This window comes from Triplophysa dalaica, chromosome 7 (assembly GCF_015846415.1).
Source record: "Triplophysa dalaica isolate WHDGS20190420 chromosome 7, ASM1584641v1, whole genome shotgun sequence".
Lineage (NCBI taxonomy): Eukaryota > Metazoa > Chordata > Actinopteri > Cypriniformes > Nemacheilidae > Triplophysa > Triplophysa dalaica.
The window spans coordinates 3,300,916-3,327,002 of NC_079548.1; the positions used below are offsets into that span (position 1 = coordinate 3,300,916).

General features: G+C 42.4%; 1 protein-coding gene across 6 annotated transcripts in view; it reads left to right on the top strand.

Moving 5' to 3' along the window:
- The window catches only part of LOC130426355 (RNA binding protein fox-1 homolog 3-like), a 176,578-nt gene that overhangs the window by 89,280 nt on the left and 61,211 nt on the right, over positions 1-26,087 (top strand). For 5 of the 6 annotated variants that reach the window (XM_056753082.1, XM_056753084.1, XM_056753086.1 and 2 more), the window contains one exon: positions 23,273-23,379. In XM_056753082.1, coding sequence (XP_056609060.1) covers positions 23,273-23,379 — 107 coding nt within the window. Of the gene's footprint in view, positions 1-23,272; positions 23,380-25,722; positions 25,831-26,087 lie in introns of those variants that run through there. The other variant, XM_056753085.1, reaches the window with a different exon arrangement.

Genomic DNA, 26,087 nt, shown 5'->3' on the forward strand with positions numbered 1-26,087 from the left:
TTTAATGATAGCGCATCACCTTAAAGTTCATAGAACTACCCCCTGGCATGTCTGGCAAGCGCTTTGGGCGAGACTGGTATTCTGGTTTGGTCGTGCGATGTTTGACATTTACTGTAAAATTGTTTAAAAAAAAACAACAATGCATAAAAATCTAAGAATCAGCCTAAAATATAAATAGTCTTATTTCTTTTTTAAAGGAAATAAGTGATGTGGAAGCTTTCCTTCAGTCTGTGGTGATGTATTGTCTGATCCAGACGGCGATGTTTAAAGTAAAAAATCAGACGATGTGAATCAGTCAGTTAACACAACACACACAGACGTCACATCACTGTTTTATTTACAGCTGAATTCTGTTCAGACGTTGACACTGGTGTCTTGTTAAACCCGTCTTTCTGTTTATAAAATTAATTTACAGTATGTTGTTAGTTCAGAGGTACAATATGTTCCCTTTGTTTTTTATTCTTTAGTCGTCTTGTAATTGAACTCGATCAGACAGAACACGCTTTTCAATATTCGAAAACGCGATGTGCGATGCTCCTTTGGTCTTTGAAAATAGCTTTCTATGTGATTGACCCCTAAGTGTTAACATGTGTGACTCATGTGTGTAATTCCTGTCATTACCGCTGATAATCGTTTCATCTGTCGATGCTTTGGTCACGTCTCGCAGCTTTTGACCGATATGAGTGTGTGATGCTGATGTGATGATGATGTGTCAGGTGTATCTGGACGGTCCATGCATTGTAATGTTACCATGAATCTGATTCTTGTTTATTGATCTCGAGATGCATCTGACAGTTTGATTCGTCCTTTAATCAAGTGTTTCAGTGTTGTGTGACACACACACGCAACACACACTTTTATTTGTTTATTTAAAATATCTATGGAGGACATTACATAGACATATAGGGGTGGGTATCAAATCAATTCTGAATCGAATCCTGAGAGACCAAACTTTAAGATGTCATCCCATCACGTTTGCGCTCAGAGTATTTAAATAGCGTTTATTTACCCAATATTAGTGTATTTGTGTTAGTCCGACTGGCTAACAAACTGTGCATATTTACAGTAGTATGTTCATGTTCTTAAGTGTAACTTACATGTTTTTGGAAACGCTATTTTGCACTTCAAAAGTAAAAAGTAAATTTTTGGTGAATCAACCATTTAATTTGTGATCAAATTATCGTGATAAAGGTAGGTTTGTTTAATAATATATATGTGTGTGTGCCGTTTATAATACACAAACATTCATGTAAATATTTAAGATAGATCTGTAATATGTAGTTATATTTATATGTAATATCAATTAAATTTAAGCAAAACCATTTTTTATGTTATAAAATGTCATTTTATATAATTTTTGTTTATATTTGACATTCATATATACATGTATTTTGTTATATACTGTATACATGTTTGTGCTTGCATTTATACATACATGTAAATGTACACAGCACACATACATATATTATATAAACACAATTATTGATTTAGGAATCGATTAATCGCGATTAATCGGTTTGATACTTATTATAGTTTTGTTTGCTTTTATTAATAATTTAGATTCTCTTTTATTTTTAGTTAAAATTCGTTTTTTGTTAATTTCAGTTAAAATTGTAGCAATTTTGGTATATGCTTTTGGCTGGGTTTCCCGAAACCTTCTAATCATTACAACTACACAACTACCACTCTTAAGGTATAGCTTAAGAATGACATAGCGTTTCGGGAAACCCAGCCCTGGTCATTTTATAATTTATTGGTTTATTTTTAATGTTGCTATATAAGTATAATTCATTTTTATTAATTTTATTTTAGTTTTGTTTATTATTATAGTTTTCCTAGTTTAAACTTACTTCCGTTTATTTTTAAGGTAACATTCAAATTTTTCCTTGAGTTAAGTTTTTCAAAAATTTTTTGATTTCAATGAACAGGAACAGGAACATTTTCAAAGTTTTAATTTTACTAAACAAAAGTAACCTTTCTTATAAACAATAAGTTATTAACACTATAAACTTACCACAAAGAAATAATTTACTATTTTTATAGTGTTTTTACAAATGAGGATGTCCCCAAAGGGAAGTTTTGCTTGGATTTGTCATGTTTTGCTCACTTTTGGGTATAGATTTGTTCCCTAAACTGTTTACTCAACACATAAGATTCACAACAATGACTTGAATCGTACATCATTTTTTGACAATGATATACTTTAATACACTGTAACATTTGCCCCTTAAGGTCCCTGTCATTAAAATAAGCTCTTTTGTTTTCAGGGAACTAAACTGATCACCAATGATGAAAACCTCATGAGGACATACACACATGTGTAATGTTGATAGATGACGAATCAGTCCATCACAAGTGTGTAATTCTTCTAGATCTAATGAAAGCTTCACAGGTCTGAAAGCTCAACGTTCTCTCTCTGTCCGGAAACACAAACACGTTTAATGGCTCTCATCTGTTACATATTTTTAATGATTCCTGCACTGTCCGGTCATAACAGTACACTTTATATCCTGCACAGATGATCATACTTTATCATCGCTCCTGCTGGATTCATCAACATTATTATACATCTAATGATAAAGCTGTGAAAACCTTTCTTAAAAAACATCAGACTGAATATAAGACTGGTGTTTGACATCTAAGATTTCTTCTTGTAGCTCTTTAAACCGACAGATTGTCTGTTGTCCTTATTCCTGATTCATTATATTCACACATACAGATGTGTTCAAGCTCACATTTCAGATTTTGAGTCTCATCACACTGAAGCCTGAAGTTTATGTTACAGAAGAAATCTTGCAGCTTGTGTTTTTGGTGCGTGTGCGCAGTGGGTGATTTTGATGTTGATTGGTAAAACTAGATTCAGCCTGAAGCCCAAACCAACATCAACAGAGAAGAAAACAGGTCACCAGCTCAGGGAATGCGCACCCGTCTGTCTGTCTGCTTGTGTGTGTTTTTGTGCTTCTGGTGTATTGCAATGCATTGTGGGATACGGCAGTTGATTCAGGATTCTGATGTTCGATTCAGAGTTCTAGATTCAGATTCGAAGAGGGTTTTCTGTACACACACAATTATGGCCAATCAGTTCAGTGGGACGGTCGTCTTCCGCTGGTGTTTTCTGGGAAATTTGGTGTGTGTGTTGCGTAGAGGTCTTCTCGAGTCCAAAGATCTTCACCGAAATGACCCGAATGACTTTTTAGCCGAACTCTACATGCATAAATGATTTTTTAAAAGAAAGACCTGACCCGAGACAGACCCAATAAAGTTAGACCCGAGTCCAACCCAGCGCAATGTTTTTCCTTACCCGACTGAACACGAATGTAAACGTCTTCGACGTATGTGCGTCTGCATCCCCGCACTCACCAGCCTGACCACTCGAGGGAGACTACAGAAACAAATCCCAGTGGCCTGGTAACCAGTTCGGCTCGGTGCTCCGTTTATTTTCATTTTATTTATGCATTAGCCTATAGTTTGAGTTATTGTGGTTTAAGAAATTTGTCTTTCAGTTGTAACCACTGGATATGAAAAACTAAATGGGTCAATAAAATTAAATGGATCGGGCAATACATCATTGCTCCTCTTGTTGCAATTGGCAACTCTGGCAAATGGAACAACAGAAAACTCAGGATAAAGACGCAAAACGTTATAAAGACGTGGCTTGATCCAGTTTTCTTGATCGACAGGTCTGGTTCAACGTAAATTAGCCTATCATCTAGCACACGATGGTCGCACATGAAAGAAGGACTGTTTATGTGCAGGACAGTTCTGGTCTTCTCGAGACTAGGGCTGGGCGATATATCATACGATTCTTATGCTCTCAGTTTCTCAATGACTTGCGGTTAAATGCCGACACATCTGAAAGCCAGAGGGCGCTCTTGCGCAGAAACTCGGAAAATGGGAAACAGAAGAATATCAATTAGTTCCAGGAAATGCCTGTGGTCATTATCTATAGCTGATCTTCAAACCTTTTCAGGTATTTTCATGATAATAAAGTTGATTTATAGTTATGATGATAGACAAGTGTTGCTTTTTCAAATACACGTTATAAACGACTCACTCTCGTAGTGATTTTAGATCGAGCAGTACTTCCTACTGATCAAATAGCTGTAGTTCACCGAAGAGCTGTGCATTAAACATCAAGTCGATTTCAGAATCGATTTAGACATGTACCTTAGCGTGAATCGCGATATATATCGCCAAACCTTACCCGAGACCCAAAGTTACTAATTCCTGACCGTGTCCGAGGCACCCGTGAATCTTTTAGAGTCGAATCCGCTCGGGTCGTACCTCGGGTTTTTGCATCTAAGTGGACCCGTGAAGACCTCTAGTGTTGCGCTGTTAGTCTGCATTGATATTCATTTCTGGGCAGGAGAAGAAAGAATCATTTATAATGTGTAAACAATGTTTACAGTTACTCACACACCTTCCGGTACTGCAGGGCTTTTATTGGCCCTCAGAGAGCTGAGAGAAGAGGAGACGCATCTTTGCTCATTACCCTGCTGAGAGAGAGAGCGAGATAGAGAGAGGAAAACTGAAAGTGAGAAATAAATCAAGAGACTGGAACAGATCAGCACATTTCGGAGTGGAGATGTTGATTGAATTGGACCATTATTTCATATTTAAATGCAGTGCAGTAGGAAATGCCTGTCTTTGTCATCTTTTGACAAAACTCTTCCTTATCGCCACCCTTCCCAATCAGCTGACTCCATTCTGCCGTGGAACACCCACTTCACACAGGGAGTTTAAAGACTCTCTGGGATTCTGGGAAATTCCGCCCCCGTGTAAATGTGTAGAGCGACAGACGAACACGCAAACTCTCCAGACTCTGAGACTGAAGCGTTTAAAGTCTATCACACAATCTCCCGAGACACGGAAACATATGGACGTCCTTCACTCCATGAGTCTTACAGTCAGAGAGAAACATTATGTTAAATGATCTCTACATTTCCGAAGGAGGCTAGCCTCTAAAACCAGATGCTGTGATGCGTATGGATGTTGCTAGGGTGGTTGCTAGGGTAGTTTTCTGCTCATGTCAAAGCTTGGGAGAAACCAGACTCGAAACTCCAGTCATATATTCGTCTGAAATTATACATTTCCACCAACTTTTTTATTCAAACTGTTTAATGACACTATGATTTCCACAATGTGAAAAACACGGATGGAATGGTGGAAACCAGGCATGAAAACGGAGTTTGATATGTAACACGAAATAGCACAGAATCTGGAATCTTAACCAGGAAGTAGTGTTGGAATGCAATTATTCAGATGCTGTTGAGATAATCTGCCTGTTTTGCATGTCTTCGCTTGCGTGTACTGCATACTGTTATACTATAGATTGCTTTAGTTTCTTTTCATGTGAGCTAATATATTACTTAAATTGCACGGTAAAAGATGGAAAACACGGAATCCAGGAAAATAAAAACGGATTTGCGAAAATTTTATTTGGATTTCATAGGTTCCTAGTTTAGCAGGTTGATTTGTACCGTACATTGTACAGTGTTTGTAGGGTGAGAACTGTAAAGGAAGAGCATGGATGCAGCACATTGAATGTTGTGTCTGTATTTCTCTTTTCAACACTTATAGAAGACAGAATAAGTGATGACTCTCGGGGGTCTCCGCACGTCCCGTTCTGACGCACAAAGCATTACACAACACTAAGATGAGTGGAATCTACTCAGATGTAAGTGCACATAAAACACGCACTAGAAAGCTAACAGACACTAGCAGATGGATCAGAGAGTAGTTTGAGAGAATTTTCAAAAGCTTTTTTTGCTTGTGCAGTGTGTTCTATTGCCCGAAGACAGTATCTAACATCAAACGCAAGACCCACAAAACCCCTCTGAAGACCGGAGGTTTCTGCCTTGAGCCAAACCATATTTAAAATCGAAAAGTTTCCGCGCTTTCTTTTTATTGAACTTAATGCATACATTATAATGTAAGATGAAGCATTTAAAAGTTCATTTTATTTACCTACCTCATGTCAAGTCAAACCTGTATGACTTTCTTACAAAACATAAAAACATTTTTTTAACAACGTTGATAATAACTATTTTTATCTATCTTCTCAAATACAGGTTTAAACTGACATGAGGGTATAAAACGAGACCAGAAATGCTATTCTTGGGTGAACTATCCCTTTAAAACACAACTGTTAAATGAATCTTGAACAGAGCGGCTTTCACATGCCGTCCGTGTGACTTTTACATCCGACGAGAGAAGAAAGAAAGGAAAGGAACTGGGAAAAAGTGAAGTCATAACATCAGTGAGCCGCAGACCAAACGCTGGGCTGTTGTTAAATCAATAAGTGGTTATCTTTAACTGGATAAGCACTTTGGAAACTAATTGAAAAGGGCTCCATTTAGCTCGCTCGGCCTTTAATGTGAACGACACTGCTGTTCAAGCAGAAGCCAAACATTCTCTGTGTCCTGAGGTCTGAATCGTGCTCGTTCACTAAACAGTTTGTCTTGAAATCTCTCTCGCTTCACTCCTAAAGACCCCGAGGCCAACCGGAAATTGGCCGCTGCCCGTGTATTCCGCGGTTCAGAGCGCCTGAATGGAGCGCAAAATCATTTTTAAATGTCCTACCTGCCGTTTTAATGCAATCCCATTTGCATAAATCTGAGGTAAATTCTTTGGGCTACGGTGTGGCGGCTCGGGCATCCGAAGTGTTTGGGATCCATAATGTAATGGCTAACATCAGTTATCTGACAGTCGGGCTTACAGAAAATATTGATTTATCTTTAAGCAAATGTTCTTAAGCTAAAATCCAATCAAAAGCTTTAGTGGCGGAGAGCCAGCGAGGGCTCTGAAGAGAGAGAGAGCATCACATCTTCAGACTCCAGACGCTGGTGCCAGGGTGACACACCAAAACATCTCATGCCTTCAACTGCAAGTAATCAATTACTTTGCATTTTTGTCTTGTTTTCCTGTACAAATATTTTATAAAACAAGATATTCTCAAATCAAGATGAAAGGTAATACAATATTATGAAGGTGTTCAAATATTATGCCGTCATAAGATATTACACCTTGTTTTCTGACACAAATGTTCAAAATGAAGAAGGGCTGTCAATCGAATAATCACATCCAGTTTGTGGAAGTTTTATTTATAAACACGAAAACAGACACATACATGTACACATATTTAGAAAATATGATATTAATGAATTTATTTATATTTACCAATAATTTCATTTACATATAAAAGTGTATTTTTGCATCTATGTGAAAGTGTTTATGAGTACAAAATTACAGTTTTTCTCGATTGCTAACACACAATTCATGAAACAGTTCACCATTTTCTCACAACTATAAACACATTCTCAGAACAATAAATCAACTTGTACAAACCCCACACAAAAACGTCCCAATTTTGCAAAGATTTGACCATGTTCTCATTCAGAAAACACAAACACTCAATATAATGATCTTAAGTTTCAAGATGTAAACTCAAATAGCAAACATTAATCCATCAGTAAACATTCAGTAGCAAAACTGATGACACACACATCAGAATCTCAGGATCATATCAATGTGAACACAGGTGCGTTCTAGAATCATCTACTGGGCTTTATAATACTCAAACATACAGTATAATCACACTACACACTTTATATTAGAGACATTTCACTATTCTGTATCCAGTTAAGTAAACTGTAGCAGCCTCAAATTTTTGATTGTCGAGTTTATTTGGAGCATTTTTTACATGTTCTGTAAGAGCTTTTTCTTTTGGCAGGGAGTGTTTCACGCGTTGCTTATGTGTGATGCTTATGCGCGCCGGGCGCCTTGTGTTTTTGCAACCTGGTGTTTTTGGCGGAGTGCTCAGAACGCCTGAAGTTGAATAAAACGTAACTCTGACGGTGAATTTCGACTCCTGCAGATCGTGCTGCTGAAAAGCGTTTGCTTTGATACTAGTCATTTATTGTATGCTAACAAGCCTCCGAAATGAATCCACCATTTGCAAGCAGTTGGAAACATGCGTCATAATCTTGGCTTGCCTACTGTTTACAGCGATTTGCTGTCGCTCAGCGTTTGCCGCCTGATATTTGCATAAATTTAAGAAGAGCCTAACTTTTTTCTGTCGGCTGCTCCCGGCTCTGCCCCGCTGTCGGCCCTGTAAGGCAACATGTGAACGTCAAGCTCAGTGCAATTAATCGAAAATTAATCGTAATCGTCAACTTTGGCCTTCAACAGTTACAAAAACGAAATAATCGAGGTAAAACAATTATTGTGCCGCATTCCATTTTGCAAGGATCCTCTCTTTTCTTGTGGTATAAATCCACCGGATTTTATATATTTTTAAATGTTATCTAACCGCATGTTAAGCGCACCCCTTTCCACATGGTTCAGCTGTGCTATTTTTCATTTATATATTTTTTTCAGTTGAATTCCCATTTTAAAAGGCATGTTTTTTCAGTTTTCTAGGTTGTTCTTAAAAGCAATCGTGTTAAATAATCGGGATCTCAATATTGGCCAAAATAATCGTGATTATGATTTTTGTCATAATCGAGCAGCCCTAGCTTGCATGCTACATGCCAGTGGAAATGCACCTTAAGCAGAAAAGCAATTGACGTCATGCGTCTTTTTTCCGATCGTCCAATCAAATGAGAGGAGCGGCGGACCTTCCCATGTGGTGACGGAACTTTACAGTTGCTTGAAACATCTGGAGACGACAAAGGAGAAACTTGGGTTGGCTTAAGCAGGTTAACCTAGCACTGTCAGACCAAGCGCCTTCTGCTTGTACCTTTTGAAAGTTTCTGATGGTTAACAGCAACTAGAGCGCTCTCACTGTAATCCTTGACTGACAGTACAGCTGTTTCGGTGGTTACCTAGCGCTGATCTTTTTAAAGAGTCAATCAAAAGAGCGCCTGGCGTTTTCAAACGTGAAAAGCAAGTTCTGTCTAATCGACCCATGATTCATCTTCTTTCATCTAAGATTACTTTACAGTAGAGCTGCATTCTGCTCTTTCTGCACTCTTTTAGTGTGTGTATTGTAATAGACACTGAGCTGTCAAATGACTCTGTTACTATAACCTCTCATTGGGATTCAAGAATAGTGTTTTGACTTGATCTCACCGGTGTCCAAGACTATGTTCTAGTGTGGGTGTTTTTAAGGACTTGGTGTTATATTATGGGGAAAAGTTTGCTTTTTCAGCAAGTTTGAGTGGAGAGCTTCATTTTGACCCAAAAATAGGATGTTGAGGGAATTGGGTGAGAAGATATGGATTTGTGTGTGGAGTTCAGAGAAAAGGAGGCATCATTTCAAGAACTGTGTTTAAGCAATCGAGACACTGTGTAACACAAACTTTTGTTCTGGATGCGATTTATCGAGATTAATCGTTTGAGAGCCCTACAAAATCTTCTTCAAAAGTAAAGACCATTTTGAATAAGGGGTAAACTCTCCATTAAGTGATAAATAGATGTTTTTGTCTCGGAAGGTTTGGCAGGTGTTTTAAAGCGTGGATGGGTTATCAAGTAAAAGTATCTTTATTTAAGACTTTTCAATATTTGTACTGGAAAACAAGACAAAAGTAACAACGTGCAAGTGTTGTTGATGTGATTTATCTTACTTTGTTGGAGCATTCTGGTCATATCTCAACATAAAAGTTAAAACGAGGAAACATTTCGATTTTGAGATCGCAGCATAACAAGATATGAAATAAAGATCCGTTCTCATAGGAATAGTCATTAAAAATACCTACAAATAATCTTAATTTACTTCATTATTGTAATGAACATTATTTTTGCTTTATTGAAAGCAATTGTTTTGCCTTTTCTTGATATCTGAGTTAAATCTGTATCTGTCTGTCTCTCATACTGTCTGATATTAGATCCTCACATCCTTTAAGATGCAGTGAGATACAGTAACTACATTACCCATCAGTCCGCTGGTCACCTCATGTCTGTTTAAGGGTTTGGATGTTTTTTTGTGACCCCCCTTTATAAATTTCTTACATGACCCGTGTGTTCGTGTGTGTATGTACAGGATGAGCGGGTATGGGAATGAACGGGTTAGGACACCATCTGGCTGATGTCAGCGCTAATGGACCCATGCAATTACGACTGACTTCCAGTGGACGCTCGGGATGAGCGGCTGATGCTGATGTCACATTACATTAGCTTTAGAGCCGGGATGTGCTTACAGGTGGATGTTGCCTATTAGTTTAAATGATCAACAGTGATGCTACACGAGCCGGACCGTTGACTAACATCACTCGTTATGAAAACACAACACTCACTTTATGACCAAACATTATGCTATAGAGCTCTAGGTTACTACCGTACCGTATGTAATGTCAGACTGCTTTTAATTAAACAAAGTTCATTATGCGTGAACAATTGTTAATAACGTCTTGGTTACGTATGTAACCTCAGTTCCCTGATGGAGGGAACGAGACGTTGTGTCGAGAACGACAGATGGGGTTCGCCCTTGAGAACCAATCAACTCTGACTACTATAGAAAAGGCCAATGAAATTTGGCGAATGCAATTTGCATGCCGGGCTCCGCCCCCGGAAATCCGGTATAAAAGGAGGCCGGCGTGCAGCATTCACTTACCTTTGTTCTGAAGAGCCTGAGACCTCTCAAACTGCAGCAGAATACGATACGTGTTTGTGGCATAAGGGACACAACGTCTCGTTCCCTCCATCAGGGAACTGAGGTTACATACGTAACCAAGACGTTCCCTTTCTGTCGGTCTCTCGACGTTGTGTCGAGAACGACAGATGGGGTTGCCTATGGAAAACGCCACAACGCTGTATCGCGTCACAATCTCTAGCGAAGCGACGGTAACAAGCCTGGGCGTGTCATCTCGAAGCTTTCGTGAGACTGTAACCTTCCAGTGTGGTGGTCGGGGGGTTCCAGAGCTTTCTTGGAGAAAGATGGGTACAGCCCTGACCGGTAACTTTCACGGACGGGGCCTTAGCTCTCTATAGGCGAGAGGCCATCCAGATCAGTTTACACCGGGTAAGCGCGACTCTTAATCAGAGAAGCGCTACAGAGGCCACCTCCTACCCGTGGGGAGGAATATGGTGGATATAGGTATGGTCTCGTCCTTGGAGGAGAACGCATGGAACGTGCGGACTGAGTAGTTAACCGCGAGGTGGAGGCCCACCTGGGGAAGCTCATGGGTTACCAGGAGTGGGAACCATTCTCATGAGGATACATCAGACGGAACAGCCCACGGAGGGGGTGTTACAGACGTCCGGTAGCACTAGGTCCGGTTAGAGCTATCTGTGATAGCTCACATGGTATCCCGGCCTAAGGGGGAAGGCTGCTCTGCCCAGCCAGCCCCCAGGGGGTGCTTGTTTGGTGATGGATGGAATGCCTATTCTTAACCAGTGTCTGGGTAAGAAGGGAGGCTGGTGAGGTACCAGTTTCTTAGCGATGTGTTCGGGTAAGAAGAAAAGGTAAATAGCACACTGACCCAACCTGTTAGAGGGTGGAAAGGTGCTTTCGCAGGCATACGCCCCCCCGGATGCCAGTCCTACATGTCGCCACGCAGGACGTGGGCTGACACCGGGTTTACGCGAAGGTTGTTAACCCTTGCGAAGGTGTTTGGGCATAGCCCAACCCGCAGCTCTACAGATGTCTGCTAGAGAGGCGCTTCTGCCAGTGTCCAGGAGGTGGCTAAACTCCGTGTGGAGTGAGCCCTCACTGCCAATGGGCATGGGAGATTCTGAGATCGGAATGCCGTCGTAACGGCGTCCACGACCCAGTGCGCCAGCCTCCGTTTGGAGACAGCCTTCCCCTTCTGTTGTCCTCCAACAGACACGGAGCTGGTCAGAGCTTCAGAGCTCTGCGTGCGGTCCAGTACGTACTGGACACAACACTAATCGGGTTGGGTCTTCCTCCCCTATGGGGAGCGCCTGCAAGTTCACCACTTCGCCCCGGAGGGAGTAGTGGGAACTTCTTGGGCACGCATCCGGGCCTGGGTCTCAAGATAACGTGAGAGTTTCCAGGGCCGAGTTTAAGGCAATCCAGGGACACGGAGGATGCTCGGTGGTCCCCTACCCTCTTGAAAGAAGTGAGCGCCGTCAGGAGGGCCGTCTTACTCTATGAGGAAGATCGGAACCTCCGAGGGGCTCTTTGGGGGGCCCTGAGGCTCCCCAGGACCACTTAGGGTCCCAAGAGGGTATGGAGCGGAGATGAGGCGGATTCCGCCCTCTCGCTGCTTAGGAACCTGGTGACCAGGTCGTGTTGCCCTAGAAACTTTCCACCGACTGAGTCGTGATGAGTGGCAATAGCGACTACATACACTTTCAGTGTGGAAGGGAGATGTTAGTCTCCAGTCTCGTGAGGAGGGGAACACAATCCTGATCAAGCACCTCAGTGGGTCTTTCTCGTTGAGAAAGACACCAGGACGAGAAGAGGCACCGTCTAGAGGCGTGTAACCGCCTAGTAGATGGGGCCCTAGCCTGGGTGATGGTCTCAGCCGTATAGGGGGAGTAGCCATCTTAGGATCTTCTCGTCCCGTCTAGAGACCAGACATGGGTGTTCCAGAGGTCTGATCTGGGATGCCAGAACGTGTCCTTCCCCTGAGAGAGCAGGTCCTCTGTCAGGGGAATGGTTCAGGGGGAGTCGCTGTCCAGAGCATCGGCTGAGGCCAAGTGCGGTTAGACCGGTGTGGTGTAACCAATAACACTTGGTGCTCCTGCTCCCTGACCTTGCACAGAGTCTGTACAAGAAGGCTCCTGGGGGGGGGAAGGTGTGCTTCCGCCCATCCCGCGGCCAGCTGTGCGCAAGGATATCCGTGCCGAGGGCAGGGACTATCAAGCGGGCAAATGGTGGTGTTACGGGAGGTGAACAGGTTTTACCTGGGCCTACCCGAACAGCCTCCAAATGAGCTGGACTGCACGGGGGTGGAGTCGCCATTCTCCACGAGGCATAAACTGGCGAGAAAGCACGTCGGCTGTCTAGTTCAGTTTGCCCGGGGTGTGTGGCCTGCAGGGAACGAGTCACCTGTTGACTCCACCGGAGGAGGCGTCGAGCAAGTTGTGTTTAGCTGCTGTGTGCGAACGCCACCCTGACGATCTGTATTCGCTACAGCTATAGTGCTGTCCTCGGAACAGCACGTGCATGTCTCGCACGAGAGGCCGTAGCCTGCTCAGTGCAAGTAGCATAGCCCACAACTCTTTGGCAATTGATATGCCAGCGCAGGCGGGGGTTCGTCCAACACCCCACCTGCGTGCCCGTTGCACACTACACCGCACCCCTGCAGGGAGACTTCAGTCGTCACCACGACCTGCCTCATAACCTGCTCAGAGGGACCTGAGTCCGTCGAAAAAGTCATAAAGACTAGGGGTTATGGTGCGTCGGCAGCAGGGCGGCATCACCATGCGCCTGCTGCCGGTGTGCCACGCTCTCCTCGGAACTCGACTCTGAAACCAGTGTTGGAGCGGTGTCATGTGCATCAACTCGAGGGGTATTAGCCCGCGAGGACGCCATGTGTCCCAGGAGCCTCTGAATTGTTTCAGGGGGACCGCTGTCTGCCTAAAATGTTCATTTCAGACAGTTCAACACTGGTTGGGCACAACTGCGGACAGGTGTGCCGACATGGTGACAGAGCTGAGTTCCATACCGAGAAAGAGGATGCTCTGCACTGGGGAGAGCTTGCCCCTCTCTTGGTTGACCTGGAGTCCCAATCGGCCTAGGTGCCGGAGCACCAGGTCCCTTTGTGTACATAACAGATCTCGCGAGTGTGCCAAGATAGGCCAGTCGCTGAGATAGTTTAGTACCCGCTCGCCTTCCTCCTCTCAGGGAGAAAGGGCGGTCAGGGACAGACCGAAAGGGAGGACTCTGTACTGATATGCCCGCCTCTCGCACGCGAACCGTGGGAACGGCCGGTGTCGAGGAGGATCGAGACATGAAAGTAAGCGTCCTTCAGGTCGATTGCCACGAACCAATCCTGACACCTCATAGATGTCAGGACGCGCCTCTGTGTGAGCACCCTGAATGGCAGCTTGTGAAGGTGCTCTGTTCAGGGTACGCAGCCTTTGGGGACAACCCGCCGTCTTTCTTGGGAACGATGAAGTGCGGGTGGTGACCCACTGAACATCTTGGTTTTGAGGGACGAACTCGATGCCTGTTTTTGCCAGAAGGGTGGTGACCTCTACCCGAAGTACGGAGGCGTCCCTGCCTCTGACAGAGGGAGAGATGATGCCCCGAAACTTGGGTGAGTCTCTGGCGAACTGGATCGAGTAACCAAGACGGACCGCCCTCATTAGCCAGCGAGACAGTGTGGGCAGCTCTCGAGCTCCCAGGGACTGTGACAGGGTGACCAAGGGGACGGTCTGCTTCATCATTCCCACAGGGGGGTGGTTCGTCGGCTGGCGGAGCTAACCATGTCGCGGGGAGTCCCCGGAGGGAAGGTTTTTGCTCCGCCTGCTTACCTGCCTGGCGGGACAACGGCACGCACTGTCGGTTTGAGAGTGGTGACGGCTGTCGTATATGTGTACGACCTCACGCCTCGCCAGGGTGTGAGGTCGGTTCGCCGAGCACAGTCCAGTGGAGTGTGCGATCGGCTGCAAGTAAACCCGGGGAGAACAGAAAACTCAGTGAGTAAGTGGGCGCCAAGCCCTAACAAGGGCCCGGCTTTGGTGACGAGGCAGGAGTCGTCCCGTACCGACCGATCAGAGCCGTGGCTGTGAAGGTTCGGGCCCGATGTTGTTCTCCCTGGGGTCTTCCCGTCAGTGTCCCTTCTCGCGAGGAGGTTGCTGACGGGGTGGAGGTTTCCCCCTCGACCTCTGCTTCCGGGGTGCCGCCTGTGGGGGCACAGGAACCGGAGCCGATGTCGAAAGGGTCCTGGGTTGCAGGGAAGCAGATGTCACGTGAGATCTCGGAGGCCTGTAGGCGGCCGAGTCGCGGCGTGAAAAAAATGTGGTTAATTGCCACTGTCTGCTTCGCCGTCAAAAAACTGCTGAGCGCAGTCCTCGACGGTGTTACAACAACCCACCCTGCGAGATGAGTGCATCAAGAAAGCGGACTTCCTTGCTGTCACTCTTCTGCACAAGGTATAGCCGGGGGTGTCTCTCTTGGACCACTACCGTGGACATCGTCCGACCCAGGGCCCGTGCCGCCACCTTAGTCGCCCGTAGAGCGCTGTCAGCGGTGGCACGGAGATCCTGCATTATACCCGGGTCGGCCTTACCCTCGTGGAGCCCTCTCAACGCCCTGGCCTGGCGGACCTGCAGGATGGCCAAGGCATAGAGAGAGGAGGCAGCCTGGCCCGCAACATCGCAAGCTTTCGACACCAGTGATGCCGAAGTCTTACGTGCTTTGGACGGTAGGAGTGGTCGATCCCCCCCCAGGTGGTAGCCGTCCGCGGCACAGGTGCACCGCAGGCGGACGTTCCACCCGGGGGATCTCGACGCAGTCCTTGGCTGCCTCACCATCGAGGGAAGTAAGGGAGCCGGAGCTGGTTTCACTGGAACGGTCCGTGAGAGGAGCGTTCCAAGTTTTACACAGCTCCTCATGCACCTCCGGGAAAAACATGGCACCCGGGGTGGGCGCGGTTTGCACCGCGCACCGACCTCGGGAACCACGTATCCCCGGGTTAGCACGGATGACATCACTTCTGCTTCCTCCTGAACTCGACCGCTGGGGGTGGAGTTTGGATTCGGCAGAGTCGGATGCCAGTCTCCCTCCGATGCTGCGAGCGACATCTCATCTACGTCACACATCGTTTCCGAGTGTGTGCGTGAGGATCCGGACGGTATGCCACCGCCGGTTGGGGAACGTTCAGAAGAGCGAATCGGGGTGCGATCGGCCCGTGAGCACTTGGCTGGCGGGTTTACGTTCGCAGAGTTCCCCGTATCACTAACGCTGCTAACGTGGGTGGTCATCGGGGCCGTAGCCACAGATGTCACAGCCCGGGTAGCAGACGAAATGGTGGCTGGTTCCCGTAGGAAGACAGCCACCCGTGACCGCAACTTCTGAATGACAATCTGCCCGCAGTGCAGGCAGATGTGTCAACGAACGCTGCTTCAGTGTGCTGGACGCCCAGACACCTAATGCAGCGATCGTGTCCATCCCCCTCCTCGATGAGGGTGCCGCACCCAAGAGAACAGCGGGACATGCCGCGCTGGAGAATGCTCAGTCAGTCCTGAAAAGGACTTTTAGAAAAAATCTCTAACACCTCCGGAACCGCCGAGACGCCCAGGGGAAGGTCGCTGCAGAAAGGGACGATCCGCTGTAACACGTCGTAGCACCAGCGTGTAGTTGTAGAGGATTGAATCCTGAGTTGTACTCATGAGCGATGGCTCTGAAGAACAAAAGGTAAGTGAATGCTGCACGCCGGCCTCCTTTTATACCGGATTTCCGGGGGCGGAGCCCGGCATGCAAATTGCATTCGCCAAATTTCATTGGCCTTTTCTATAGTAGTCAGAGTTGATTGGTTCTCAAGGGCGAACCCCATCTGTCGTTCTCGACACAACGTCGAGAGACCGACAGAAAGGGAACCATAGATATGTGTATGTCGATGCCAACCACTCTGCAAATTTGGGAACGGTCAACATTGTGGCGTAGGTTGCATTGAAGTCTTACTGTAGAAAGTTCATATTCTGTTTGTAAAAAAAGAGATTTAAATTCCTGAAGAAATAGGATAACCCTTCACAGGTTTGTGTCCCTTTGTTTAGCAGATGTTTTTAAATTGCAGATGTTTTCCAGACGTCTTCCAGACGTACCTGTGCTATCTGGGTGGTCACTTGGCAGTGCGGTGTTGCAGTAGCTATCACTTCCGACTTATTGTACTGTGCTAGTTTAGCGATTATAATGTTTAGATATACACATATAACAGCAGGGGACATGTGATATTCATACATATGTATAACTATGCTTGCAGACTCAGCGTCAGTTCACTCTCGAGTGTGCACAGATCTGCTTTGACTGTTCCAATATGGCGGACGACTTGCATACAAGTGAATGACGACTATTTTCCCTGGACTATTTCCCAGACGAAACATAAGGCCATTAAACGATAACTTAGACTATATCAGCACCCAATACCATTGACGAAAAATGATGAGGCTGAAATGTTAAAATGTAAAAGCTCTTTTTAGTCTTTGTTGAAAGAAATCGAAGATTAATATTAATGATTGTTGTGCGAGCCTCTGCTTCACGAGCGTTCATGTTTGCGGTCGCTAGATGACAGGAGTTCAGATCCCCCAAACAGGGATGAAAGGTTAAAACAGTATACATGTTCTGCCCAGTGGTAGACTTAAATTGTGCAATCTGTCAACCATACGCCAATGCTCTCACTATGGATGCCCCGTTTTGCATCTCTCATGTGCTGCTCGAGCCGCGTTGATCTCCACTACATTGTTTGTTTGCAATTGTGGTTGCTGAATACAGACATCCCACCTCGCGAAAACCGTGAGTCCATCAGTAAGGTTAGATGTCTATGAATAGGCCTATGCACTTGTCAAACCTCTGCGGATATATTAGATGAAGCTAGATGAAGTTTAATTAACTATGCACATGATTTGACATTCAATTGATTTGTGCTTATTGGTAAAAGAGTTACTTATACAGTTATTAAATAATGGAAAAAAACTAAATTCTCAAACGACAGCAATCATTTTAACCATTATACAGGATGATGAAAATGTGACTTAAGTTTGTTTTGACTAAAATGAGACGAAAATGCCTAGTAAACTTAACTAAACAAAAACATGACAAGGATGACTAAATAAGATAAAAACTAAAAAGTATATTTGTTGTGGGACTAAAACTACGACTAAAATGTAAAATAGCTGACAAAATTAACACTATTACGTTACGTACAGAGGCCAATAGAGGCAGATGCTAATGAAGATAGGAATGCAACGATTCACAGTGAGCCAGTTGAAAATCGATTATAATATGTGACCATTGAAGCCGGTTGAGATGTTATTTGAATCGCAATACATGTTTTGAACAGCAGGGGCTGCTGTGTTTACTGCTAACTTGGAAAACGTGGATATGCTGATATTTCTTATATGTAAGAAAAAATCCAATAAAAGCACAGTAAGTAATAGTTTGTTTATTTTAAAACGATTTTTTCGCATTTTAGTTTAAAATTGTAGTTTAGTTTTGGTATTTGACATAAAATACTTTTTTTAAGGTATAAAGAAATGTGCAGCATTTGAATCGTTACATCCCTTCTGTAAACATCTCAGTTTCAAAAACAAATATTGCAACATCATTGTCACATGACCTCCTGAAGCTGCATGTTGAATTCAGATAGTGTCGTCCGGGTTTTTCTTAGAAATTTCTATTCGATTGACTTAGAAATTCATCAATCAATTAATAATATTTTATCCAGTGCATTGGTCACAATGTATATGGACGTCATTGTTGGTTACAGTATTCCTCATAATGTAATAGTATGTTGTTTTAGAGATATGTGTGATGTTAAAGAGTTGAGCATCTTGGGCGTTCTACCCTTGAACGTGTCTCCCGGCTTCAATTAGCTGTGCGATAGGCTAATGCGAGTAATGGAATTGCATGTTGAGGCGTCTGCCACGCAAATAACTGATTTAATGCAAATCTTCGGCATCACTCCTACTGCCAATTAAGCTAACCGCTTTTAGCCGTAAGTGACTTTATCACATTAGCACGCCTCGCCTCTGACTGCATTACTGACGCTTTAATCAGTCGCTAATCAAATTAACATAAATGACAGACGGAGGAAAGAAGCAAACATCTCAGCTGAGCACCTGAACGTCACACCTGCGTAACAAATCTCAAAGTTCATACGGTTCTGCACCCTAAAATTGATAATCTGTGATCTTATATTCGCCCTCAAGTCATTTCAAACCTCTCTGTGTTCTTCTAAACACAAAAGAAGATATTTTGAAGAATGTCTGTGATCAAACAACACTGAACCCCATTGACTTCCATTGTATGAACATGGACATTTCTCAAAATATCCTTTTTTGTGTTTCACTGTTCGCATACAGATTTACAACTGCACGAGAGCGGATGATGAAAGAAATTAGATTTTTGGCTCTCTTTAAAACACATTGACTAGTAGGAAGTAGCAGTTACTGTAACTAAGGTTTCTCAATGTAAGCTAAATAGATTACACAAGTAAAAGAGAAACCAGCTCGGCCTACTAGAAAACTAAAAGAATTACAAGCACGAGTTCATGTCAGACTGGCTTTATTTCAGAATGGAGATGCACACAACTACATCACAAATATAGACACGCCCCTGCCGTCAAAGTGAAAACTGTGTGTACAAACACAACGCACGGTTCCACTGTAACCCCTCTCAGAACCCCAGCGCTTTAAAAACACGAGTCATGACAGAAGAAACTACTTCCCCCATTAGACTAATGACTCCAGACCTCGTCATCCTGCGTTTGATGTTATTGTGAGGAGAAAATGGCTTTGTGTGCCCCGTCATCTGAAAGTAGAGCAGTCTGGCAAAGCTTGATAAATCTGTAATGTTCTCCAGATCGCCTCGAGACATTCCTTACGTTCTCCTGTTCAATCTTTCGTTGCCTCTGCAGTTTACGGGTTGTCGGGCACGTGCACACGTGTGCGTGTTTGGCCGATGGGCGTGAGGGGTTTTAAAGATGCTCGGCTGTGATGGATGAAGCTGAACTCTGACGCTTGTGTTGATGAAGAGGATGAACTTTAGATTGAAATCTCTGCCTGGAAATCACATTTCAGCTGAGTTCTAGTTGATGAGTTGCTGAATTGAACCGGTTTATCAGTGCAGATTATTATTTGCATGCATGTTTTATATGAAATATGTGGAAGATCATCAGAAACAGATTGTACACAAACCAAACTCTGAATTCACACTCTCTGGAGTCTACACCAACTTGAGAATTGTATTGCACCCTTTTCTTATTCTTATCTTTCCTCTCGTTTTTATCCCATCTTTCTTTTTCAGTTACTAAATGATGTTAAGATAAGTTAAATTCATCACTTCAACAAAATTCTCGATTGATTTTTTATTCCATTGCTTGGTCCATGTGAATTAAAGTGTCATGTTTTTAACCCCAAGTTATAAAAACCTCGGTCAGGATTAGTTTCCTTTTTGTATGTATTGCTCTTAAATTACGAAAAATATATTTAAATTTTTTTTCAATCGAGTCAACATCTGAAGAGGTGACAGTAGCCTGGTTTTCTTTCACCCTGGCACATTTTGAAGTTTCGCAACAGGAACGAGTGGTTTTGAAATAAAAACAAGCTTTAACGCTCTCTCCTGCACTGCAAAATAATGACTTTCTTACTCAGTATGTTCGTCTTGTTTCCAGTACAAATGACAAAAATTCTTGAATCAAGATGCATTTTTTACTGAGAAAAACGACCCAAAAAATAAGTTTTGTTTTTAGAACAAAAGTATGAAATTTCAGTGGATTTGTACTTAAAAGAAGCAAGAAAATCTGCCAATGGGGTAAGAGAAATAATCTTGAATTACACACTGCAAAAAACAACTTTCTTACTTGGTCTTTTTGTCTTGTTATCCAGTAAAAATGTCTAAACATTCTTGAATCAAGAAGCATTTTCTTGACAACCAAACTGACCTTAGAAAATAAATCTTGTTTTTAGTAAAACATTATGAAATTTCTGTGAATTTGTGCTTTAAACAAGCCAAAAAATCTTGAATTGAGTGACTAAGAAAAAGGTAAACCTTAATTCAAGATTAGTCTTATTTTCTTAGGTCAGTTTGCTCATCAAGAAAATGCTTTTTGACTCAAGAATGTTTAGACATTTTTACAGGTAAACAAGAAATAAAGACTAAGTAAGAATGTCATTTTTCGCAATGTGTTTTTGCCAACTTTGAAAAGATTCACATTTTGATGGAAGCCCGATTAGTGTATGGTGATGCCCTGGTGTCTTCTGTAGTGCATGTGCAGATATTAAAATATAAGAAAACTTCTGCACCAAATGAAATCTTAAAGATGTTGTTTGTGTGGCTAGATGATGTGCAACTGTGCCATCTAAACCCATGCATACTCAAGAAATGGCTTTTTGAATAGTTCTTTCTCTACACAGACTTTCAATCAGACGTTCTTACAATAGATTAATGTCACAGAGACCTTTAGACACTGCAGCTTTGTGGAGACCCAAAACCTCACTTTAACTTTATTCAGCTATTATTGTTTGTATACTGTATTTTTGTTATCGCGCTTGTGCCTCAAGTGAGAGTAGAATCTGCGCAGTCGTAAGTCGGCCGGTATGATAACTCGACTCAAACCCCTGACCCTGCAGATTACCCCGGCAACGGCCCTCGCTCCCGTCGCTCCGGTCACCAGAAAACAGGAGAGGACGCAGATCAATGGAAAGCATCTCAATTAATCTGCCGGCCGGTCATTGATTGTAGTTGAAGTAGGTAAACAAGCTCATCCGTTTAAAGGCCTTGATCAGTTAATCATCACTTTGCAACACATGCACACACAGACAGACACACACACATGCACACACACACAGACGCACGCACGCACACACACACACACTCCTTTTGAGTTTGCACTCATATTGTTTAAAAACATTACTGATCTTTGAAAAATAACAAAACATGACATGATGCACGTTTATCTGAACATTTCCAGAACCACAGATTTCCAGAACCGCCGCTGCGGTTTACATCATTATCCTCGTGATGTTCAGATTTTGTAAATGACATCCAGAATTCAGCATAACAGCCACCAAAAATGAATACAAACTTGGATGAATAATACAGTGGGTTTAAGTAGATTATGGTGCTAATGAATGAATAAATAATCATTTATGACAAATATGCGTCACCCTCCCATGGCGCTTTGCATTATGCATGTGAACGTATCGATGCTTTTATGAGCAAGATCACACGACGGAGATGGAGAGAGTGCACAGCTGTTGACTTGTGTTTTTAGTGCAGATGTTCTGAGATTTATAAATGTTTTATTTCACTGGTTTCATTTGTATTTTTGTGGTGAGAGAGAGAGAGTCAGATGTGAAGGACAACAGTGTTGCTTCAGTGCACGTTTAATAACTCATGCCGTCGAGTAAATGAAGTGTTCTGTAGTACACTAACACACACACACCTTCCCCACTGTCTCAGCTTGAATTATTAAAAACTTATTAGATAGTTTCTTTTTTCTGAGCTGTTCAATTCTAGTGAAAATACAGAGTTTGTATTTATTACATTTATTGAATACATTTATTTATTTATTGTATTTCTCTCTCTCTCATGCGCACACACACTGCGGCAGAATACCACACAACTAACCATAGATGTCTCACTCATCCATCTCTCTCTCTCTCTCTCTCTCTCTCTCTGTGTGTGTGTAGTGTTTTATCGCTGTGTTAATATTTGATGCAGTCTGTACAGAATGCTGTCGACTCTGCAAAAGAACAACCCAGAACTGCCTGAAATCAACTGTTCAGTGCTGTGTGTGTGTGTTAAATCCTCAGTGACATCATCACTCATTTCACTACACATCATTCACATGCTGTTCATTCATTGGTGGAGAGACGGCAGATCTTTTACTGCAGGTTTATGTGTAGAAATGATCCGTCTCTCTACACCACACTTAAAGGGACACTTCACCCTAAAATGAAAATTATGTCATAATTTACTCGAGTTGTGCCAAGTCTGTATAAATGACTTTGTTCTGATAACAGACAGATTTTGCCCCCCCCATTTCCTTCTATGGGAGTCAATGGGGGGCAAGATTTGTTTGGTTATACGCATTCGTCCAAATATCTTTCTCTGTGTTCATCAGAAATTTATACAAATTTGGAACAGCTAGAAGATTGAGTAAATGATGAATATATAGTATCATATTCTTATTATATTGTTACAGACACTTATGATGTATGTGTGTGCTTGTAATAGTTACATCGTGTCTTTGCAAATGGCAGCAGAACCTCTGTAATGGACATCTCACTTTTAAATAATATATGTGCTATCAGCACAGGCTGTGTTTCTCTCCTTGTGTGTATGTGTGTAGATAAGCCAGCTACACACACACACTCACACGCTTTGCCTGCTTTATTTTTTTAAATATAAAATATTGTGACGCATCTTTAACTTCTTCCTCGTATTCTACAAAATATCCATCAAACGATCAGATCAGAGATCTCAAAGTGTCAATGATATTGAATATTTCACATCGATTTCTCTGTTCAATACATTTCTCAGAGACTTCTACTCTCGCTGTTATGATTTCTCCAGAGGGATTTGATGAGAATCATCGAAGACAACATTGATATGATTCCGTTGGGCTACTGTAGGAGAAGTCTTCATATCAGTTTGTTGAATGTACTGAATGTTTTCTTCACGCTGTGTTGTCAACAGGTGGTCTCTCTGCGTCCAGTGGTATAGCTTTGTTGAGGAACGTGTCGTGCGGGGGGGTCCTGGCCGATCACCTGTGGCGAACCGGACGTCCTCTGTTCATCACACTGGTGAGATACTGTACATACATCTGTTTCAATTGTATACATTCAGCTCATGCTGAAGAAATGAGTTTTGCTATTCGTCAGTGCATCCATTTACATAGGGGCTGATGACATCACTTCCTGTCTGTACTGTACGTTAGACTGCAATGTGTGTGTTTAATGCTGTGATGAGTATTATTTTAATTTCCTTTTCTTTACTGTTAGCGTTTGGAATAAAGAAGTGTAAGTGTAACCATTTATTTTGAATGTTTGCGTTTTCATTGAAGTTTTTGGTGGACATCAGTTGCACTGCATACATATTGACATGTGTTTTTTCTTTTGTTTCGATGTTTCGCAAACTATGGATGCTAGCGTTTCGATGAAGCATAGATACTGGAGTACACAAATCCATCAGACTGAAGTTTAGAGAACACACACTTTCACTCACGCTAGCAGCAGTAAACTACATTATACAACACTGCATCGGTTTTGTAAAATACCACAACATCTATATGAGGAGACATGTAATATTTATCTCGTCCCGAAGGACGCTCTCTCTCTCTCTGTGGTAAGGGTTAGTTTGTGGCCTGCAGGCAGATATCGATGATGTTTAAAATCGCTTTTCTTCACAAGAAAAGTTTAGAGGCTGATCTTGTGAAAAAGGCCACATTTCACCCCAAAACCAGATCAAATAATCTGGTTCTAGATTCAAAGAAGCTTTATTGGCATGATAAGAATAATTTTTACATTGCCAAAGCACAGGAAAATTAAATATAAACATGCACAAATACAGATTAAGATATATAATATATACAGCCATGCAAAAAATATAGAGACTATTTCAAAATTTAGTGTAGTTTTTCAAAATTCACTATTTATATGCGTTTAGATAAAATTATCATTTTTGTTTCACTGTGTGACTACTTACTTCACTACTTACAATATTTCTCCCAAATTTCGAGTAAAAATCGTATTCTGTTTGGGTTTATTTGCAGAAATTGAAAACCGTAGAAACAGGTGAAAATAACAGAAAAGATGCTGTGATGTCGTTCTTGAGACCTCAAATACGGAAAAAAGCAATTCAACATCAGGGCAATTCCAGCGTTATGGACGTGACATTTTGCATTATTGATGTAACATAAAAATGCTCAGAGAATGAATTTGTTACGATTATAGTGAACCATCTGTTTATATTTCACTGAACCCTTGTTGATAGAGTCTAAACATAACAAAAATTCAGTCTATGAAAAAATATATATTTAAAAAAAAATAAACATACGTGTGACAAAAAAGAATGTGTTTTTTGGAAGACGATAACTTTATGTATAAATATAATTTCTGTAAAATAAAATGTACAATCCTGAAGCAATAATGCCCAATGAATGGAGAAGGGATGCCTCTTTATAAAACATAAAACAGTTACTTTATATATATTTTCATGTGTCCATTCAAGAGGAATATTTAACCTTATGGATTTGACAATCCTGAAAATGGCGCTTACCTGACTATGAAAACTCGTGCAGTAAAAATAATACCAATGCTTTACAAATTTGAAGAGAGATCTCACATGGGTATTTGAGCCACCAAATGTGCAAATCTGTGCGGTTACCATTGGAAAAAAATGCTGGTAAAAACATAATTTTTTAGTTTAAGGTTGACATTTTCACAGAATTCATCAACATCATCAGTCAAATTTCTACGGAAAAGTTCATAAATGAGTTTTTTATGTGATAACCTGGATTCTCATCTCTCAAGTTTTTTACATTTGTTGTCGTATGACTTTGTCACTCCTGAGGTTTGATTTTGTTGAAATTCAACATACTGGAATGACCACAATACATCTAGAAATGATGATTTAAATGAAAAATTGTATTATCTTTAAGCCAAATATGCTTTGCCATTTGTTTTTGTGAATGAAATATGCACTTGATTCAGGATGCTCAGTGTATGTGTGAGACACAGATTCACGGTTTGTTGTTTTAATATGGAGACACGCTGCATCTATCGCTTTCAGTTGATTCATTTTATTCCTCTGTGGTGGCTGTCGGGTTTCAGACGGCATATCTGTAGAGGCTTGTGGGTAGATTCTCTTCTCTCACATACACCATCAATACTGTCATTAGAGAAAACCCCTCTCTCTCTCTCTCTCTCTTTCTCTCTCTCTCTCTCTCTCCCTCCCTCCCTCTCCCCCGCTGGAGGCTGCTGTTATCCTGCGCGAGACTCTGAAAGCAGAAGCAGTTTTAAAGTGCGGCTGCTATAGGAGGAGATCGCCATGAAACTGTGAGAGACAGAGAGAGAGATCTTCATTAGTCCCTTCACATGAGAGACCACAGAAACCGCCCAAAAGTGAGAAACAGCGTTTAGGAGGAGTGGAGGAGAAAAGAGGAGCCGTCCTGAAGTTAAGAGAGAAAGATTGAGAAACAGGGAGACGTTGTGTGTCGAGGGCTTTTGTGGGCCGAAATGATGATGTACTTTTGGGTGAGTACCGTATGAAAATCATGGCATGTACTGCGCAGGGGGAAACACTCACGGATGAAAGTTTATTACTGTAGAGAACGCTGATAGGACTCAGAGCTCGGTGTTTTTAGTTCTCTGTTGTGTTTTCATAAATGTTTAAGATTGAAAAGACATCTATTTAATTCAGAAATTAGTGTTTTGGAAAATCTTTGTTTTTCTAAAGCTGACAATTATTTCAGCAGATTGACGTGATGTCAGTCCTATTTTTCATGCTAATG